Source organism: Mastigoproctus giganteus, chromosome 12 (genome assembly GCF_048544385.1).
Source record: "Mastigoproctus giganteus isolate SK-2022 chromosome 12, ASM4854438v1, whole genome shotgun sequence".
Classification (NCBI taxonomy): Eukaryota; Metazoa; Arthropoda; class Arachnida; order Uropygi; family Thelyphonidae; genus Mastigoproctus; species Mastigoproctus giganteus.
This window is the reverse complement of record NC_143586.1, coordinates 138997941-139020950: the sequence shown is the minus strand read 5'-3', so window position 1 is coordinate 139020950 and position 23010 is coordinate 138997941. Positions and strand designations below refer to the sequence as shown.

The following is a 23010-nucleotide window of genomic DNA, read 5'->3' as shown; positions in this document are numbered from 1 at the left end:
AGAATTGTAAAAATTCATTAAAATCATAAAAATATTCTTAAATTAAAAACATCTCATTGTTACTTCTTTTTTTGATGTAGTAATATCTTTATCTATTTATGCATCATCTGATTCAGTTTCATCAACTTCTGGATTTGAAAGTTCAAAAAAGTTTGGTTTTGTTAATCTGGATATGATGCTAATGGCTGAGAAACATAGTCTCCTCCTCCTTCAATTTTAAAACTTATATTTTTCCTGCCATCAAAGCTGACATCAGGCTCTTCAAGGTCCAGTTTAAGCCATTTTTCAGAGGCCGCACGCGCACACACACACACACACACACACACACACACACACACACACACACACACACACACACACACACACACACACACACACACACACGCACACAATGTATAGTAATAAGAAACAGAAGGATAAGCCATGTATTGCGAAGAAAGAAAGAAAAAATGTGAAAGAAGAATTTTGTGGACTAGGTAAAGCAAAAAATCTCCATAACAACAATTGACATATAAATCAAATAGAATATATAATAAAAATAAAAGAAGGAACAGTTCAGGTAAAGAAAGCCATAGAATATATAATAAAAATAAAAGAAGGAACATCTCAGGTAAAGAAAGCCAACACAAGAACCATGGCAAACTTACCGTACAAACTGGTTTGCCACTACCACAGTTTCTCGCTGCATTCTCAGTAAACAGGTAGTGTGTGTTATTGGTAGTGGCAGTAGAAGTCGAAAATGATATATTGATTGACACATAGGCATGACAGACGATATAATGATTAGTGTTTTCTCATTATTAAAAGCAGGTTATTGCAGTTCATGATGTTTTTGCTAATTAATATGTCACAGTAATATGGGACAGATTCAAACAGGCTGTTGAAAAAAGGTTAGGTTATGTTATGTTATGCTGGAGTGTGCACTCTAGTTTATGCCACTAATTCAGAATGGGCATGCAATTAATGCGTCCATAATTGATAAAATTTTAGAAAAGGACAAAAGGAGTGTGGACTTTTTAATAGACTTTTATTTTTGGCCAGTGAAAAAAAGGTTAGATTAGTGTGCGCCACTAATTTGCGACAGATTCAAGCAGGCTGGTGAAAAAAGGTTAGGTTATGTTAAGCTGGAGTGTGCACCCTGTTCTGAAGTGTTACTGGATAGGGGTAATACTTTAGAACATGGTACCCCTGGGTATAGCCAGTGAATGGTCGAAATGAATGAAGTGATTGCTCTTCCCCTCCTGTCACGTGACCAGCTACACAAAAAACCCTCACGACAAACAGAAGGTTACGTGACACACTCTTACAACCATCACTTTGCAAAAGACAACATTTTCACACTCACTCACCCCCATTAGGGTTAAACAAAGAACAAACACAAGAAACCAAAAAAAAAAAAAAAAAATCATGGCAGCAGGAAGAAGAAACAAAACCAACCAAAGAAAAACTAACTGCACCAGCACGAGGACAATCACACCAAACAAGAGCAAATAAAATCTAATGAACTTACTGCTAATCTCACAAGCATACTACCAAATAATCAAAAATGCAAATAACAGAAACTACGCATTCCCAATAATAAGCCAATCACAGAACTCCAGAGAAAACACATCACATGACCTTTTGTTAATCAAGCTACATTTCTCTGTAAAATACTTTCCACTCATTGCCAAAAAACGTAAGGGTAGTAAGGGTTGAAGGGAGGGACAAATTGAAAAACTAAAATGAAAGTCTATCAAAAATCCCACACTCCTTTTGCTTGAATCCATCCCAAATTAGTGACTTAACTAATCTATCCTTATCACTAAATGAAAATCTATTAAAAAACCCACACTTCTTTTGCTTGAATCCATCCCAAAGTCACATAAAAACCTAACTTTTTTTTCATTAAACAAAAATGAAAGTCAATTAGAAACATGACCCTTCCTATAAGTGTTTTTTCTTTCCAATTGCAACTGTTATTCTCAGTTCAAATCCTTCACGTGACCTTCTGTTCGTCATGTAACCTTTACCTGTAACTCGTCATATATCACGTATAAGGGAGCAATCACGTCCTTTAGTTTATAGGCCACACACTTAGTAATCACGTCCTTCACTTTGGCAGAACCAATCATATCCTCCACGTTGACTGTTCGTTGGCCATGCCCAGGGGTGCCGGATACTTAATTTGATCCATAATTTTTTTATTATTTTTTTTTTTATTTAAATCCCAAACTCAAGAGGTATTAGAACCTATAGTACTTAGTACCATGCTTGGGTTGGAAGTTGAGAAGATGAAAGAAGATATTTGTTGATATTGGACTTGAACTTCTGTAGACTGTAATTTTCAGGAAATAAGTACGAAGGAAGATTGTTCCAGAAAATGGCAGTTGAATGAATAAACAAGGAAGATGAAAAGTTTGGTTCTGTGAGTTTGAAGTTGGACAGTAAATAGATGTTGGCTGGTGGCTGCACGTGTTTGGACTGTTTTGAAAGAGAGAGCAGGAATTAGAAGCCAATTCAGAAGAACAGTGCCCATGGAAATATCTGTAGAAGAGGCATGCAGCAGAAACTGTACATCTATGAGACAGCGAGTGGAGAGACTCGGTTAGAGACGAATCATTAATTAACCTAACTGCCCTCTTCTGAATTGAATCAAGAAGCCTGAGAGAGAGGTTTTGGGGGCACCACCCCAGATGTGGGAACAATATTCCATGGTAGGGCGGATTTGCGATTTGTACAGAGTGAACAGCTGTTTCGAAGAAAAGTAACGCTGAGAGCAAAAGAGAAAACCAAGTTTTTTAGATGCAGAGGAAGCAATATTTGTAATGTGCTTGTGCCAAGAGAGATTAGAAATCAGGGTAATCTCCAAAAGAGATATATCATTTTTCCTAGAAATCGGAGTGTCACCAAAGATAAGCATAGGAGCAGAAGAATCCTTTTTGCGAGATGTAAGACAAGACTGAGTTTTAGAAGGATTGAAATCAACTAAGTTGTCTTTGCCCCACTGGAGAATTACCCGAAGATCCGCATTTTAGGAATTAGTAGCAGATTTTCGAGAAGTTGAAGCTGATTGAGCAGGGCAAGGTTTCTCAAAATGGAAAGTGAAATGCAATGTGCTATCATCAGCAAAACTATGGATAGGATTTCCAGTCAATGGAAGAAGGTCATTAATATACAAGAGGAAAAGAGGGGGGGAAAAGAACTGAACCTTGGGGGACACCAGCATTAGTGGAGAAATTAGAAGACAGAGAGCCATCTACCATCACCCTCAGTGAGTGATCAGAGAGAAAACTGGATAACCGATTACAAAAAACAGTTGGCAAACCATAAGATGGATGCTTGTTTAGGAGACCTTTGCGCCAAACACGATCGAAAGCCTTCCTTTGAGATGTCAAGAGCAACTGCTTGTGTTTCCTCGAACTTTTCCATTGAATTTGTCCATAAATGGGTAACGTAAGCCAGAATATCACCAGTGGATCGACACTGACGGAATCCATACAGGTGATCATTGATCAGATGGAAGGTTTAATGGCTTGTGAGAAATACAAATAAAAATATTGAAAAATAAAAAAAAAAAGTTAGAAAGTAGATCAGCTCAGGCAGTTCAGGGTCACAATACCTGTTCCTATAGCTAAGACCGTGAATGGTGATCTGAGTGTATGAACCATGAATAATATAAAGTCAGTTATGTATAAATAAGAAGAATAATAATAAACAAAATAAATAAAATAATATACACCATTGGTGGGTAAAAATTATATGATTGTAAGGTACTGCTAATGGCAAGGTGTTTTATAGACTAGAGATGGGGGGAGGGGGGAATAAATAAACTAGGAGATATATGGAAGCTAACAAACTTTGATTTTTATGTACATAACCTGGTAATTGCTTTTTGTAGTTGATAATATTCAATGCTTTATGAAAGTGATATACCTATCCATTGCAGTGTCTTATGATTTAGAAAACTTGTACTTGCTAACTGACTATTTTGGTGTATTTTTATTATTATTCTTTTTTTTTAATAATTTTATAAAAAAATATTTTTTTTACCTCTAGAACTGGTTATGGACATTGCAAAGTATTAATGATGTCATGTTACACTGGCATAATACTATAAATTTGACTATGGGGTCTTTTGCTCTGGATAATTCCCCAATACATACTATTGTACACAGAATACACAAATGTGTATGTAACTCTTTATGTATGTATATAACTCTTTATGTATGCAGAATACACAAACATCACAGAGCAAATCATCATCAAATGCTTCTCACCAGGATTCCTTAAGAGTTTATTCTGTTACCTTTGATTATAACAAAATCAACTCTAGTCTTAAATTAAATACATGTAAGGGTAAACTTTGTCTTACCTAGCATTATATAAGGCAGGTCCATACATGCACCCACAGAAAAAAACTTTTATTATTGTAGCTCCTGTCAAAATGCATAATGTCATTTATTTCATAACTTGTCATACTTGTAATATAAAATATGTTGGACCGCTAATAGACTACACTTAAGGTTTAATTTATGTAGATCAGTAATATCAGTAATTACTGTAACAGTAAAAATAAGAATAATATTGAACATGAAATAGAATACAGAAACTTTCAAATGCATAGTTTTAATGAATATATTTCTCAGTACTTGCTCAAATTACTTATAATTAACTTGAGGATAAGTCAGGAATTGCTTTTTATGTTAACATTTAAATCCTTATATCTATATCAACTTAACAACAAATTTAATCATAAGTTTGTCATTAATCACATATTAGATATTTGTAAATATGACAAATTTCAGTTGCTTAAATTCCTTAACGAATCTGAAAATTCCTTTTTTTAATTTCCTTAACAAATAGATCCTATAAAATAGATTGTAAGGTACTGCTAATGGCAAGGTGTTTTATAGACTAGAGATGGGGACAAGGATAAAAATAAAAACACAAACAATAGGTAATTGGGATAATATGTATATATATTTTACATTGATGTACAATATATACATAATGTAGTGACAAATGGGCCTGGAGTACTGGGGTCCATAGTTTAACAAATAGATATTTATTTAAAGTATACCCAGTATAAAATAAAATAAAATAAAATATTTCAGTAGCTTTCGGAACTCGTGTCCCTTTATCAACTGACAAATTTGAATACATTACAAGCAAAGTGTGGCACGTTACTCATTCGTCATTGTTGTAGCACGGACGTGTGCTGCCTTGCGCCAGTGATCATCCATCAATAAAACAGTTGTCTCCAGGATTGGATGTATACGCATGCCTTTCTGACGATTTAATGCCTTAGGGTTGTTCATTATGTTTAGTGACTCTAGCCATAGGCGGTGGCGAAAGTGTCGCGCGTGGTCCACTATCTCAAAGTCGCGCTTGGGGTCAAGATCGTGGTTGGTAGCCCAAAAATGTTCTGCAAGCGCGGACTAGTCAGTTTCGGCAAGCCGGATTGCTCTGTCGTGTTCCGTGAGGCGATCCTGGAGACGTCTCGATGTCTCACCTACGTAGCAACTGTTACAGGCCCTACAGGTGATACGGTACACTACATTGCTGCGTAAGACAGGTGTGACAGGGGTCTTCACACTGGAGACAAGTGAACGTAGGTTCCTACCTGGTAATTGTACACATTTGATGTTGTAACTTCTCAGGATCTTCGAGATACGTCCTGACACTCCTGGATAGTACGGAATGTAGGCGGATGATATGCCGACTTGCTTCGGAGGTCTTGGGTTGGAAGTAAGTTCTTGTGCCTGTAACAAGCATCTGTTTAGTACATGGGATGGATAACCGCATCTGGTTAGGTCCGCCTTCACACGGGAGATCTCGTTACGTCTAATTGTGTCGGTGCTCCATCGTTGTACTTCCTGCGGATAAAGGGCGCCGGACTGTTGTGCTGGACCGATCAGCCTACCGAGAGAAAGCCTTGGCCCTATTACTCGATCCTAACGTATATGAACCTCTACCTGATCCTCCCGTTAAAGTCTTGAAACGTCTGGAAGCAAATGTTAATAAACTTGTCCACGCATGGCTTAAAGATAAGAAGATCCCGACCGCGACTCACCATCTTCTGCGTGCTACTGGCTGCCAACTACCGCAATTCTACGGATTACCAAAGATCCATAAACTGGGTATTCCTCTCAGACCTATAGTGTCTTGCTGCAGTGCCCCAACGTATGAACTGTCCAAACACATCGCGAGCCTCCTCTCGCCTCTTATAGGTAATACATCTCACACCGTTAAAAACAGCAGTGAATTCATTAACACCATTAAGGACATTTCAATCCCTGATAACTCTGTCATGGCATCATTTGACGTGGTTTCTTTATTCACCTCGATTCCCGTCCAACAGGCCGTGCACTGCGCCAGAAGGCTCCTTGAGAGCGACTTAAGCCTCCAATCCAGGACGTCACTATCCACTGATGACATCTGTACCGCCCTCAACCTATGCCTCTCTAGCAGCATCTTCACCTTTGAAGACTCACTCTACAAACAAGTACATGGCACTGCTATGGGTGCCCCTGTCAGTTCCGTAGTAGCTAACATCGCCATGGAAGATCTGGAGAAGCAGATACACCAGAACCCACCTACACCTATTACAACGTGGTGTAGATATGTCGACGATATTTTTACCATAATACCACGTGGTTCTGAAACGGTACTACTAGAATACCTCAACTCTCTATCCAATTTCATCAAGTTTACCGTAGAATCAGAGGTGTACGGTTCGCTCCCGTTTCTGGACATGCTAGTGCATCGCGTAGGCCCACATCTAGAGACCTCAGTATACCGCAAACCCATGTGGTACGGTCAATTCACCAACTACGGGTCCGGCCACGCTCCAAGCCATCTCAATAGCACTGCCCGCACCCTGTTCTCCAGGGCCTGGAGCCATTCCAGCACCGACACAATTAGACGTAACGAGATCTCCCGTGTGAAGGCGGACCTAACCAGATGCGGTTATCCATCCCATGTACTAAACAGATGCTTGTTACAGGCACAAGAACTTACTTCCAACCCAAGACCTCCGAAGCAAGTCGGCATATCATCCGCCTACATTCCGTACTATCCAGGAGTGTCAGGACGTATCTCGAAGATCCTGAGAAGTTACAACATCAAATGTGTACAATTACCAGGTAGGAACCTATGTTCACTTGTCTCCAGTGTGAAGACCCCTGTCACACCTGTCTTACGCAGCAATGTAGTGTACCGTATCACCTGTAGGGCCTGTAACAGTTGCTACGTAGGTGAGACATCGAGACGTCTCCAGGATCGCCTCACGGAACACGACAGAGCAATCCGGCTTGCCGAAACTGACCAGTCCGCGCTTGCAGAACATTTTTGGGCTACCAACCACGATCTTGACCCCAAGCGCGACTTTGAGATAGTGGACCACGCGCGACACTTTCGCCACCGCCTATGGCTAGAGTCACTAAACATAATGAACAACCCTAAGGCATTAAATCGCCAAAAAGGCATGCGTATACATCCAATCCTGGAGACAACCGTTTTATTGATGGATGATCACTGGCGCAAGGCAGCACACGTCCGTGCTACAACAATGACGAATGAGTAACGTGCCACACTTTGCTTGTAATGTATTCAAATTTGTCAGTTGATAAAGGGACACGAGTTCCGAAAGCTACTGAAATATTTTATTTTATTTTATTTTATACTGGGTATACTTTAAATAAATATCTATTTATATACATAATGTATTATTTAATGTTAAACACGGTGTATTTAAAGCCATAGGGTCATTTATACTTTTGGCTAAGAAGTCCAGGCATCTTTTTCATTATATGAATGATATTTGAAACTAAAATTTTTCTAAATGAATATTAGAAAAAGTAAAATTCATGTTCTACTTAAACTAACTAATCGATGCATTCCAATTATCAGTAAAATTATGGAAAAACTTATTCCAGTTAGATTCATGACATCGTACCAATCCAAGGGTCGTGATACCAACAATCAAATTTGGATTCACCAAGGAAAAAGGTGTGCAGGTTACCTTCAAAGCAGTGATTGAAACAACTAATGCAGAGAGAAAATATGCTTTTGGCTTCTTTGTGGACTTCAAAGGGGCCTTTGACATTTCATGGTGGCAGAGTGTCTTGGAGAGGTTCCAGGGGTCTGAGGTATTCATCCTCATATATCACTTCATGAGGAGTAATCTCGATAACAGAAACCTTATAGAGAGAACAACTACAAAAGAAATTTCAAGACCAACTAAAAGAGAGTGCCTGTAGGCCAAGAAACATCCCCATGCTGCAAAATTTGCATATTCCGATGATCTTGCTGTGGTCATTTATGGGAATTCTAGTTGACAACTTGAAGATACTGCTAATGAAATCCTGGATGATCTTTTTCAGTGGTGCACTACCAACAAGCTCACTGTTTCTGCCTCCAAAACTAGACCAATGCTCCTTAAAGGAAGCTTAAACACCTCAAGACTACTGCAAACCATATACAGAACACAAAAGATCAAATATGAAAGCACCTTCTGTTATCAAGATCTAGGAGTTTTTTTATCTAGGAGTACTTAGGGACAACAAGCTCTCTTTTATACCACATGCAAAATTTATCAAAGAAAAAAAGTTAAAAATTATACAGGCAAGTTGATCAGAGTCACCAGAGGAGAGTGAGGCCTCAGGGGACATACTCTCAAGTTATAACATAACAGTATATTTCTTCCAATTGGGATATAATATGTCCCAATTGTTAGATTCTGCGTGGGGACATTTTGACTTCAATTGCTGTAAATATTGACTCTGATTTTGTTAGATTCATTGAAAACAAGGCACTGAAGAGACATTTAGATAAAAGGATGGTTGAGTGGGAAGACAGAGAGTGGTAATCAGTGGGTACTGCTGTATGTGTTATTAGTAGTGTCCCTCAGGGTTCTGTCTTGGGCCCATTGTTGTTTTGTATATTTATCAATGCTATTGATGAAAGCATATCAAGCTTAATGTCAAAGTTTGCAGATGATACAAAGATTGGCAGGGTTGTTAATAACAGTAATGACAGTATACTGTTGCAATAGGATCTGGAAAAGTTGGGTAGATAGACTGAGAAGTGGCAACTGAAGTTTAACATTGACAAAGGCAAAGTACTGCATATAGGTAGCAGTAACCCCAGAGAAATGTACCAACCATGTGGTGTTACACTTAGGGTAGTGGAGAATGAAAGAGATGTGGGGGTAATTCAGATATGAGTTTTGTGAGCAGAGATAAGGAGATGATTATCCACTTGTATAAGGCAATAGTCAGGCCACACCTCGAGTACTGCATACGTCTGGAAGCCTCACTTTAGGAAGGATGTAGAGATGCTAGAATGAGCACAGAGAAGGGCAACAAGACTGGTGAGGGGAACAAAGGGGTGCTGTTATGAAGAAGGCTTAAGTTCTGCAAATACTTCTATTCAAATATTTCTATTGAAATGAAATTGAGCAGCAGCCTGGAACGCAAGGCAATGGGAATTTCCAGGACTGCTGGGAGTCATAGTGGAACAAGTAAATACATGGGCTGTGTTAGGGTAACTAAAAGTAGAAACAGGTGCATGTATACTTACATGTACACTAATGCTAGGAGTATAGTTAATAAATTCGATGAACTTGAAGTGCTAGTCAAGACATCAAATGCAGATATTGTTGGGATATCAGAGACATGGTGTCACACAGACATAAGCAGTGCAGAACTGGAATTTTGGGAGTACAATGTGTACAGAAAGAATAGACAGGACAGGTAGAGAGGAGGGGTTATGCTGTTAGTTAAGAAACACATAAAATCTAAGGAAGTGCATCTAATTGATGTTGGTGGACAATGCAATGTTGAGTCTGTTTGGTGCGACAGAAGCACTGGGAAAGCAAAATTGAGAGTAGGAGGTGTTATAGGCCTAATGACTCTGATCAGTTTAATAAACAACTGTACAGAGAATTACAGTGGGCCAGTAAATTAGAGTGTCTTATAATGGGAGATTTTAATTTTCCGGATATTGACTGGAATTTGTGGGTTGGTCACTCACACACTAGCAAGGCTTTTGTGGATTTATTGGATGATTATTTTCTACAGCATCATGTTCGGGAGACAACTAGAGGGAGGAATACTCTTGATCTGATTATCAGTAATGATTCTTCATGTATCAAGGATCTGCAGACAGAGGAACCACTAGGTGGCAGTGATCACAGTGTGCTGAAGTGGGATTTACTCAAAGAGGTAACTACCATCAAGGGTAAAAGGGAGGGTTTTTGGTTTCATAAAGGTGACTATGGTGGTCTGAGACAGTATTTAAATTCTATACGGTGGAACCAACTAATGATGTTACCAACAGCAAATTCAAAATGGGAAGCATTCAAAGAATTAATCTTGGAAGCTACTAGGCCATTCATACCAAAAAAGAAATATTGTTCAAGATTTAGGCATAAATGAATGTCAGATGAACTAATTAGACATGTGACTGAGAAGAAAAATGCATGGGATCTAAATAAATTGTTACAAAGGAGGTTAGGCAGGCAAAGCAGTTTATGAGAAATCTTTGGCAAAGGATGCAAGAAAAACAGCAAAGTATTCTTTACTTATGTAAACTCTAGAAGGAAGAAGATGAATCAGATTGGTCCACTTGATATTGATGGTTCAACTGTTGATTATCCTGCTCAGGTTGCTAACAAACTAAATGAATATTTTGCATCAACATTCACACAAGAGGAGTTATTCAGGGAGGGGAAGGCCAGAGTTGTATTCAATTCTGGCAGTAAGCTAGATAATCTTGTAATAACAGAAAGTAAAGTGGAGGAGAAATTGTTGAAGATAAACACAAGAAAGGCACTTGGAGTGGATGGAATCTATCCAGTTATATTAAAGGAGACGGCAAAGGAAGTAAGCAAGCATTTGGCCATAATTATGAGAGTTTACCTGGACTCAGGGGGGAGCAGGTCTGTAATTACAGACCCACCCACCCTGAGTAAACTAACAGGTCTGTAATTACAGACCTGTTAGTTTAACTTCTGTTCCAGGGAAATTAATGGAGGCACTGGTTAAAGAAGCATTGCAGGATCATCTATACAAGACTTCAGTTATAGCTCAGACACGGCATGGGTTTGTTAATAGGAAGTCTTTTCTGACTAATTTGATTGGATACTATGATGTAGTCACAAAGAAACTGGATGCAAAGAATAACTTTGATATCATATATTTGGATCTTAGAAAAGCCTTTGATACTGTTGCACATGGAAGACTGCAACACAAATTGGAGCAGTGTGGCATTGAAGGCAAATTGCTGTTATGGATAAAGGGATGGTTGAGGTCGAGAAGACAGAGAGTGGTATTCAATGGACACTGCTCTTCGTGGACTAATGTTATTAGTGGAGTCCCTCAGGGTTCAGTGTTGGGTCCATTGTTGTTTTCTGTATTTATAAATGATATTGATGATGGTATATCAGGCTTAATGTCCAAGTTTTCAGATGATATGAAGGTTGGCAGGGTTGTTAATAACACTAATGACAGTACACTGCTGCAACAGGATCTAGAAAAGTTGAGCAGATGGGCTGAGAGGTGGCAAATGAAGTTTAACATTGGCAAATCTAAAGTACTACATATGGGAAGCAGTAATCTCAGAGTAACGTATCAACTCTGTGGTACCACACTGACAGTGGTAGAGAATGAAAAGGACCTGGGGGTAATTGTGCAGGCAGATATGAAGTTTTCTGAGCAGTGCAGACGGTCTGCAAGAGTAGCTCATGGTGTCTTGTCAATGATATACAGCAGTTTTTCTAGCAGGGATAAGGAGGCGATTATCCCCTTGTATAAGGCAATGGTCACACCACACCTTGAGTACTATATGCACATCTGGAGGCCTCATTTTAAGAAGGAAGTAGAGCATTTGGAAGAGTATAGAGAAGGCAACAAGATTAGTGAATGGAACAAAGGGTTGCTCTTATGAAGAAAGGTTTAAGTTTTGCAAATTACAGTGTCTGGAGACTAGGCACGTGCGAGTGATCTGATTGAGGTGTATAAAGCCTTGAATGGTTTGAGCATGCTCAATGCTGATGGGATTCTTCCTCTTGCTCAGAATAATCATCTGAGAGGGCATAAATTCAAATTGAGGAAAGGCGGTTGTAGAATAGATGTGCGGAAGTTTGCCTTTAGCCAGCGAGTGGGTGGTTGATTGCCGGAACAAACTTCCATATTTTTTTTTTTTTTGGTAATTGTTGGCGCATCGGCTTCTGTGGCCATAATGCACCTCCCAATGTTTTTGCAGTACTCTGATCCAATCCCGAGGTGGGATTTGAACCCGCTACCTTTGGGTTGCTAGTCAACCTGGCTAGCCAGGTCATCAAACTTCCATCTGTCATTGTAGAAGTTAATAGCTTAAATATATTCAAGGCAGAACTTTACAAAAATTTGGAGCGGTGGGGGATGAAATAAGGGATTTTTTTTTGGCTGATGCTATATAAGCTTGCTTTCTTGCATCATGTGCCCTTGCTAATGCTAATAGGATTGTCAGAAAGATTTCGACCAATCTTGATGCTAAGAAAGCTGTAGGTCCTGATGTAATTTCTCCACTTGTTCTCAAAACCTTCACTCCTGAACTTACTCTTGTTCTTTTTTCACCTGTTTTTTCACTTTCTTGTTCTAAAGATGTTTTCCTTCTGCTTGGAAATTTGCTTATATCCAGCCAGTTCTAAAAAAAAAGGGTGACAAACCCTCCCATCCAATTATCGTCCCATTTCAATTACTTCTACTCTTTCTAAAGTAATGGAGAAATCCCTTAACCGCCAACTCTTAAACTACCTAGAAACCTTCCGTGTGATCAATGATTGCCAGTATCGATTCTGTCAGTGTCGATCCACTGGTGATATTCTGGCTTATGTTACCCAATTATAGACAAATTCATTGGAAAAATTTGGTGAAACACAAATGGTTGCTCTTGACGTCTCAAAGGCTTTCGATTGTGGTTGGCATAAATTTCTTCTAAACAAGCATCCATCTTATGGTTTTCCAACTGTTTTTTTGTAATTGGTTATCCAGTTTTCTCTCTGACCGCTCACCGAGGGTGATGGTAGATGGCTCTCTGTCTCCTAACTTCTTCACTAATGCTGGTGTCCCCCAAGGTTCAGTTATTTCCGCCACTCTCTTCCTCTTGTATATTAATGACATTCTTCAAGTGACCAAAAATCCTATCTATAATTTTGCTGATGATAGCACATTGCATTCCACTTTGAAGTTTGAGAAATTTTGTCCTGCTAAATCTCTTTCAAATTCTCGAATATTTGCTATTAATTCCTTAAATGTCGATCTCCAGTGGGGCAAAGAGAACTTAGTTGATTTCAGTCCTTCTAAACTCAATCCTGTCTTATATCTCGCAAAAAGGATTCTTCTGCTCCCATGCTTATCTTTGGTGATACTCTGATTTCTTGTCAAGATGATATATCCCTTTAGGGGATTACACTGATGTCTATTCTCTCTTGGCATAAGCATATTCAAATATTCCTTCCTCGCCATCGAAAAAACTTGGTTTTTTCTTTCGTTCTCGACATTACTTTTCTTCCAAACAGCTGTTCACTCTGTACAAATATCAAATCCGCCCTATCATGGAATATTGTACCTACATCTAGGGCGGTGTCCTCAAAACCTCTCTCAGCCTTCTAGATTCCATTCAGAAGAGGGCAGTTAGATTAATTTTACAAACTTTATTTATTTAACTTTACAAACATTTGGAGCGCTGGGGGATGAAATAAGGGATTTTTTTTTGGCTGATGCTATATAAGCTTGCTTTCTTGCATCATGTGCCCTTGCTAATGCTAATAGGATTGTCAGAAAGATTTCGACCAATCTTGATGCTAAGAAAGCTGTAGGTCCTGATGTAATTTCTCCACTTGTTCTCAAAACCTTCACTCCTGAACTTACTCTTGTTCTTTTTTCACCTGTTTTTTCACTTTCTTGTTCTAAAGATGTTTTCCTTCTGCTTGGAAATTTGCTTATATCCAGCCAGTCAAGATACTTTTCTTCCAAACAGCTGTTCACTCTGTACAAATATCAAATCCGCCCTATCATGGAATATTGTACCTACATCTAGGGCGGTGTCCTCAAAACCTCTCTCAGCCTTCTAGATTCCATTCAGAAGAGGGCAGTTAGATTAATAATGACTGAGCTCTAACTGAATCTCTCCACTCTCTGTCTCATAGACATACTGTTTCTGCTGCATGCCTTTTCTACGGATACTTCCACAGGCACTGTTCTTCTGAATTGGCTTCTATAATTCCCCCCCCCCCCCCTCTCTTTCAACAATCTGAACATGTGCCGCCACCAGCCAACATCTATTTACTGTCCAACTTCAAACTCACAGAATAAACTTTTCATCTTCCTCATTTATTCCTTCAACTGCCGTTTTCTGGAACACCTTTCCTTCATACGTATTTCCTGATAATTACAGTCCAAGTCTAATGTCAACAAATATCTTTTTTCGTCTTCTCAACCTCCAACCCATGCATGGTACTAAGTATTATAGGTTCTAATACCTCTCGTGTTTGGGATAGTATACATACACCTCTCCTTATACTTAGCTAACACAGCCTAACACTTCCCATGTATTTACTTGTTCTTCGATGACTCCCTTGTTTTTCTGGCTGCTACTCATTCCAATAGAAGCAGTGTAAGAATCACTTTCACCTCTGACAGCGGCTACTCTTAATCTATTAATCTGTGTATCCACCCTAAAGCTTGCAGTTTTCCGATCCACAATATCATCAGCAAATATTCTTGCTCCCTTTCTCTTTAAGTGTATCCCACCCCTGCAGATACATAAAAGTCTTTTTGCTTGTTTTTTATTATCAGTTTATTAAATACGTAATATACAAACTAATGAGAGGAATTATCTTGATGTAGGCATGCAGAATGCTCCTTGAATAAAAGAATTTAAAAATAACTAAATGAATTCTCTACACTTGGAGAGAAAAGATTATCAATGAAACATACCCGGAATCTGTGGTTCAAGAGTTCTAAATCGAAAACGAAAATACATCAGACCACCAAAAAATATCAATGAGCAAAAGAAGACATTGTGTCTATAATTAAAATGAATACAAATCTATTCTAAAAATTTTTATTTACTTTCCTGAAGTGGTCAGGAGTTTTTGACTTTGGTTGTGATCACAGGATAGTAAAAACATGAAATGAACAGCAGAATTTTTAGATGAGAGATCAGTTATTATCCTGGAGCATGCATGTAAAAAAACAGAAATCTGAAATTGGATAGGGGTGCTGTACATTTATTGAATTTCGAATTTGATTTTGAATTTGAGTGTTTCAGCTATTAATAATTTTGCATAGTTGTTAGATATTAAAAATTTTGGCATCATTAAACGAGAATGTATGGCTTTCACTGACAGCGTGGAAAGCTAATTTTAAAGCTGAAGAATGTGACACAAGCACAGAGGCCTTGTGCTGTTTCACTCTCGTGTCCAAAGTACAGCCTGTCGATCCCTAATAGAACGAGTCACTGTCTTTGCATGAAATATGTTAAATCAAATAGTTTTTTTGAAATGTAAAGGAAGATTAGATAGAATGATTATTTACCACAGTCTGTAATTTGCTTATATGTTTAGAAACAATTTTAAATTCTATGTCTTTGAAAAGTTGGTTAAGCTGTTTATTCCATTGCTTAATGTATGGCAAAGAAATGAAATATTTCTTCTCTTATTGCTATTGTTATTTGGTGCAGTTTGTTTTAGCTGACAATCCGCTTGTTCCTTGATATGATTTATTACTGATAGTGGGTAACCTCTGTTTTGAAATCTGTTTGTCAATATTTTTATTTCTGCATTTAAAGCAGATTCAGATGAGGAATATTTAAATGCATTAGCATTATCATTAGCATTAGTAGAGGCATATGATGCAAGAAAGCAAGCTTATATAGAATCTGCCAAAACAAAAAAAAAAATTCCCATTTTCCCATCCATTCACTCCAAATGTTTGTCTAGTTCTGCCTTGAACAAATTTAAGTTGTTGACCTCCACTACAACAGATGGAAGTTTGTTCTAACCATCAACCACCTGCTGGCTAAAGGCAAATTTTGGCACATCTATTCTACAATTGTCTTTTGGCACATCTATTCTACAATTTGAATTTGTTCCTTCAGGTGAGTAATCTCAGCAAGAGGAAGAATCCCATCAGCATTGAGCCTGTTCAAACCATTCAAGGCCTTATACACCTCAATTAGATCACCTTGCAGATGCGTTAAGGAATTTGTTTAAAATGACTGATGTTTTGTATGAGAAGGGATGGTAGCTATTATAATGTAAAAACATGCCAATATTGGTAGGTTTTCTATATGTTTTAAAAATATATATAATTTGTATATATTTTAAACAAAAATATAATTTCTGTATATTTTAAACAAAAATATAATTTCTATATATTTTAAACAAAAATATAATTAAATGTCGAAAAGTCCTGTCCACTTCAGGAAAGTAAATAAAATTTTTTAGACTAGATTTGCATTTGTTTTAATTAGATAGTATGAATCAGAGCTGTAATGCTCAATATGTTCTACATTGATATCAATATTTGTAAAATAATAAGAGGAGTTTACCTCAATATAGTACGTAGAACACTTCCGTATGATACCCTCCAGAAATTTCTGGCGGGTATCATAACATGGAGTGAATATTCTGTTAGGAAGAATAGTGAAGTGCAGTGAAAACAGTTACTTTTATATATTTTTAGTTAATCAATTAATTGGTAACAAGATAATTAGTTATTTACTTTTTGCATCTGTTAATTACAGAAAAATCAAAAATCATTTGATTTAAAGAAATAAAAATCTAATGCATCTGAAATTTGAAGCACTGCATACATTAACTACCCAAGGTGGCTACAGTTTATAGCTCTAACTCTTTTTGGATTGGTTGGTTGGTTGGTTTTGTTTTTATAGGCGCATTAGCTACTAAGGCTATAATGTGCCAAGACCAGGTCATATATAAAAATAATTTTAAACTTTCAGTGACCTAATTAGTTAGGTCACTATGTCAAAATGTATAACATATGTATAAAAGGAAAATGTAAATTTTATATAAGAGCAAAAATGTTTATTGATTTTAAAAAGCTAAAAACAGCAGACACATGGTCACTCTTTTTGGAAGATAGTATACTAGCATAACAATTTTCAATGATCTACGTACTTTTTGTGGAAGGTTTTTGCACAGACTGCATTGATTATTTAGGTTGGTTGGGGTTGGTTGCCAGACAGTTGAAACCCCTGTAATGAGAATGAAGGATAACAGACAGCCAAAGAGGATGTTGGAAATGAAATTTGAGGGCTAAATGCCAAGAGGAATGCTGAGAAGAAGATGTGAAGAGGTAAAGAGGCATTAGTTGAGAGGAGCTGGAGAGAGAGAGGAATAGCAGGAAGATAGCTAAATGGAGAAGAACAATTTCCTTATGAATCTAGCAAGAAGCTGAAATGACTATGGATAAGTAAGTAATTAAAAAAGTTTAAACCCCAGATGAAATAAAAATTTGTAAATGTGACAAAAATGTAAATTTATTTATATATATGGTACTCATATTTATAAAACTGTATATGATAAGAGACAATTTGATATAAAATTTAATATTTAAATGTAATGATTAAATTTAAAATTTCATTTTTAGGGTTCAGACTGGGCCTATTGTTGTTTTCTATATTTATTAATGATATTGATGGAAGCATATTAGATTTAATGTCTGAGTTTGGAGATGACAAAGGTTGGCAGAGTGGTTAATGACAGTAATCAAGGTATGCTATTGCAAAGAAAAATTATGCAGCTGGGCTGAGAAATGGCAGTTGAAGTTTAATAACATTCATTAACATTCATGAATGCAAGGTAATACACTCAGGGTAGTTGAAAATGAAAAAGACTTGGAGATAATTGTGCAGTCATGTATGACGTTCTCTGAGCTGTGTATTACAGGCTGCCAGTACAGCTCTTTGGGTTTTGTCAAGGTATACAGAAATTTTACTAGCAGGGTTAAGGAAATGGTTATCCCTTTGTGTAAGGCAGTAGTTAGGCTACATATTGAAGACAAACTACTGCCTCAGGGCTGAGGCCTGAATTTAGGAACAATGTAGATACACTGGAGCAAGTGCAGAGAGGAGCAGTGAGATTGGTGAGGGGAACAAATGGGTGCTGTTATTAAGAAAGGCTTCAGATCTTCAAATTGCAGCATTTGGAGGGTAGGCACTGTGAGGAGATCTGATTGAAGTGTTTATGGCTTTGAATGGATTGAATAGCCTTGGTGTTGATGGCATTCTTCCTCTTGCTTAGACTACATAAGCAGGGCATAAATTGAGAAAGGACGGCTGCAGAATAGATGTGTGAAAATTTGCCTTTAGGCAGCAGGTGGTTGATTGTTGGAACAAACTGCTGATTGTTGGGACAAACTGCCATCTGTTGCGAAAATGGGTAGTTTGAAAAAATTCAAGGAAGACCTAGAACTATTGGAAGGGATGATCAGATGTGTTTCTTTTTTTTTTTTTCCTTTTTGGCCGATGCTGTATAAGTGTGCTTTCTTGCATCATTTACCACTACTAATATGTACATATAATGCTTTTGAGTTATCTAATATATGGTTTATAAAATAAATCAGTGAAATCGAGGACTGCCTTGTTCTTCTGTACATTTAATTACCAGTATGGTTAATATAATGTTTAAAAAGCATGCATAGGTTATCCTGAGCAGATTTCTTGAAATGAAGGCACTTTACCTGTGTAGGGTTTTAAATCTTTTTATTGCTATAGACTCTAACAGTCATAGGCGTCTCCGTAGCCAGGTGGGAAGGAGCAGCAGTGCGTAGCACATGCTTCTTGATTAGACCGGGGTTCGAGCCCGTCACCACCAAATACGGAGGATGCGGAAAGGTCAAGGAATGACCACCGCATATCCCCGGAGCAATATGGCCTTAGTTGCTAATGCTCCTAAAAACCAAAAAATAACAACAATAACTAACAATCATACATTTTGCAGATGTTTTCTCCTCTTCCTCCTCCTCCTTTTCAGTGACTGATTGCAGTATAAAAATAAGTTGGTTTACCTATTAATTTTCTTTACTAGAGTTATTAATTTTTAATCTTTTAATTTTACTTTTAAATATATTTAATATAATCTGATCTAACTAAAATTGTTAACCAAATTAACAATAATAATAATTAATACTGATGTAACTGCTTACTTGTAATCCTGCAATTGTATTCTAAAAAAAATACCAAAATGACAAACTGTTTATTAAAATATGATTACTGCTGTGTATATTTGAATAGGTACTCTGGAGAGAAACAATAGGATGCTCATAGATAAGAACCAGGTCAACATATTTAAAAACAGAGTCCTGAACCAATTTAAAAGAACCCCCATTACAAATAATACTGCAATTAGGCAAAGCCCAATGAATAACCCCAGGAGATCCCAGTGAAATTATGGATTAAATTGTATTTTATTTTATTTTATGTATTTTATGTTATTAGTTCATTGCATATTTTACAGTTAATAAGAGGCCGTTTCTTTAATTAATGCTGTAATTGGCACATTCCTTCTTTCAGCATGCTGAAACAGAGGACTGGGTGTATCAGTGTATGGCATTATTATCACCTGCTTATTTATTCTCTTGGAGTAGATTTAATTCGATGGCCAATGTAGATCAACTAGTTATGAAATGCTGTGAAATGAAAGCTGACCACATCCCAGTAAGTCATTATTTTTCATTACCATTGGGTGTTTTTAATAATAGTGTTAATAAGACCTTAATTAGAATTATGAGTAAAGTGAATAATTTCTTCTCTGTCAAAAAATATGTAGGATTCTCTCATATTCCCAGGACAAAGTTTTTATTGCAAAAATGATGATAATAACTATACAATTAAAGTATTTGCATTGGTGTACATTTATTTTGAACTTACAATTTCTTATTTTTTTGCACTAAAATGTTCAATATAGGTAGTATTTTTAAAAAAAACCTGTAAAGTTAATAAAATAAGTCTTCATATGTTGTTGAGAAAAGCAATTGCCAACTATATTTTACTTTCCCATTTTGCAGTTTACAGTAAAATAGAAAGGTATAAGGTTTTAAATTTGGGTAAGCTATATATCTTTAAGAGTATAAAGTTAGAGGAGTTTACAAAATAGAAAATATAAGAACATCATTATTATTATTGTTGTTGCTCTTATATTATTTCTCCCTGATTGGGGGATTCCACTCTGTGACGGGTACTGTTACCAAGTACACAGGGTGGTTGTAATGTCTGGTGTTACTGTTGGTCGAGGAACTATCTGACTATCCTAGGTGCCTGTAGCCAGGTGGGCAGGAGCAGCAGTGCGTAGCACATGCTTCTTGATTAGACCGGGGTTCGAGCCCATGACCACCAAATACGGAGGATGCGGATAGGTTAGGGAATGATCATCGCATATCCCCGGAGCAATATGGCCTTAGTTGCTAATGCTCCTAACAAACAAACATCACCAAACAAACATTTGTTATGGCGCAGGAGCTTGTGGTTCTCGAGCTTTGAATGTCTATGTTAAAAGGAAATCCTGACTATTCTACAGGTGTTCAGGATTGTGACTTTCTGGAGTTCCTTGTAGGTGTTCTCTGAGAGACCTATTGCTGCTAGGCTCTTATGTAGAGTCTTTAGCACCATACCGGTGGTTGACATGATGATCGAGATGATCATTGCTTCTTGCATATGCCACATCTCTTTGACCTCGTGTCTCAGGTTCGTGTACTTCCTAATTTTTTCCTCATGGGTTTTCTGGACATTGCTAGTGTTGGGCACCGCTATGTCAATTAGGTAGGTAGCCTTTCTATCTTGTCCACAAAGGTTATGTCTGGTTTGTTGTGCAGGATGGTCTTGTTTGTTATTATGGCGCAGTCCCAGTACAGCTTGTGGGTTCGAGTGTCTAGTACTGCCTGGGGTTCGTACTTGTAGTATGGTTCACTTTCTTTGGTCAACTGGTATTTCCTCGCTAGTTTCTGATGTATTATCCTGGCTACCTGGTCGTGTCTATGAGTGTACTCAGTCTGTGGACCTTGCACTCCACAGTGATGTGTTGGGTCATTTCTGAGGCCAGGTGGCATCATCGACATGTGTCATCTGACATTCCGGGCTCCTTTGCGATGTATTTTCTATAGTTTCTGGTGTTGATTACCTGGTCTTGGCTGGCCAGCATGAATCCTTTAGCCTCGGGGAAGAGCGTCCCACTTGTGAGCCATGCATTGGAAGCAGTGTTATCGATGTGATCTTGATGGAGGTCATTGTAGTGTCTACTTTGCCCATCTTTCTAGCTTTGTTTCTTCTGCTGTCTAGGCAGGAGGGGGGGGGTTTCTCACTTAGGTTGAGTGGGGTATACCACTTATCTATCTTCCTTGTGGCCTGGTGCTGTGTTGTTCTCGAAGTAATCCTTCAGGTTAACTATCGCTGTTTTCTGTTGCTCTATCAAGCCCCTTTATTCCTCTTTCCGAGCTATTGTTAGTCTCTCCACTGCTGACTTTGGGTGGTGTTGGCGGTTCTTTGTCATCATTGTCCTTGTCTTTCACATGATATCCTCTAGCTCGGTGTTAGTCCAATCTATGACCCTGAAGGTGTGTGTGTTAGTACTGAACTGCATAGGTGTTTATGGTTTTAACTGTGTTCCCTCCCTTCAATTTTACTTTCAGCAGGCTTCTGAGTCTCTGATGATTTTTTCGGTCAGGTACTTCTTGATTTCCTTGTGCTCTAACTGCTGAGCCTGCATCATCCCTAGGTATTTGTAGGTCTCTCCTTCTGTCATAGCTTTGATCACTTTACCAGTCAGCAGCTGGTAGTTTCGGCCAATTAGTTTTCCCTGGTGCAGTGCGTGGGTCTTCCATTTGTCTAGACTAAATTCCATCCTGATGTTCTTGCTGAATTCTTTGGTGATCTGGAGTAGTTGCCGGAGTAGTAGTAGTTGAACCGGAGTAGTACATGGATGACGTCAAGCTCTACGTGGCAACCGCCACATAGAGCTTGATGTTCTCCATGTACATCAGGTGGGTGTACAGGTTCTTTCTTCCTTCTTTGAGGTTATATCCATACTTGCTGCCATTAAGCTTGCTGGATAACGGGTTGAGTGCTAGACAGAACCACAGTGGGCTTAGAGCATCACCCTGAAAGATTCCTCTTCTGGTTGTGATGTTCTTGACCTTAATGGTGGTACTCTATTTCGCCATTGTTGCTCCTAGGAAGTTTGTCACTATCGGATTGACCTTGTAGATCTTCAGGGTCTCTATTAGCCAGCTATGAAGTATGGAGTCGAAGGCCTTGCGGTAATCAATGCAGGCCATATATATATGTTGCAGTGCTTCTTGTAGACTTGCTCCATAACTGTGGCATCTATCGTTAATTGCTCCTTGCATCCTTCGCTCCTCCGCTTGCATCCTTTCTGCTGTTTGGCAATTATGTTCTGACTCTCTAAGTGGTCTAATATCTTCTTGGTTATGTAGTTGGTCAGGATCTTGTACATCGTTGGGAGGCAGGTAATTGGCCTGTATTTCACCGGGTTTCTTGTATCTTCGTCTTTAGGCTTCAGATATTTGACTCCTTCAGTGAGAAACTTCGGGATTTTCTCTGGGTGCCTTATCATTCGAGTGAACTGCTCTGCTAGGTGCTTGTATGTGTGTGTGTGTGTGTGTGTGTGTGTGCAGGCGAGCTTCTTGTACCAGTAGTTGAGGATGTTATCAATTCCTGGGGTTCGCCATTTGTGGGTGTTCCTGATTGACTGTTTTACTTCTTCTTCTTGAATCTTCCACTCTCTCATCTCTTGTGTGTCCTTGGTTTTCTTCAATTCTACTTCTATCCAGGGGGCTCTGCTGTTATGTCTTACTTCACTGCTCCAGATATTTCCCCAGAACTCCTCGATCGTCTTCTTCTCAGGTGGTCCGTTTCCTGCTTTCTCATCTTCACCCAGTTTCCTGTAGAAGGCTCTTTGGTCCTCATCGAAGATTCGGTTGTTTATTTTCCTCTGGGATCTCT

At 38.2% G+C, this 23010-nt stretch overlaps 1 protein-coding gene across 1 annotated transcript in view; it reads left to right on the top strand.

The window, feature by feature from the left end:
• LOC150077456 (dynein axonemal intermediate chain 7-like) overlaps positions 1 to 23010 on the top strand; it is a 325962-nt gene that overhangs the window by 273321 nt on the left and 29631 nt on the right. Inside the window, exon 17 of the mRNA XM_090385907.1 lies at positions 19567 to 19710. Coding sequence (XP_090242033.1) covers positions 19567 to 19710 — 144 coding nt within the window. The remainder of the gene's footprint in view (positions 1 to 19566; positions 19711 to 23010) is intronic.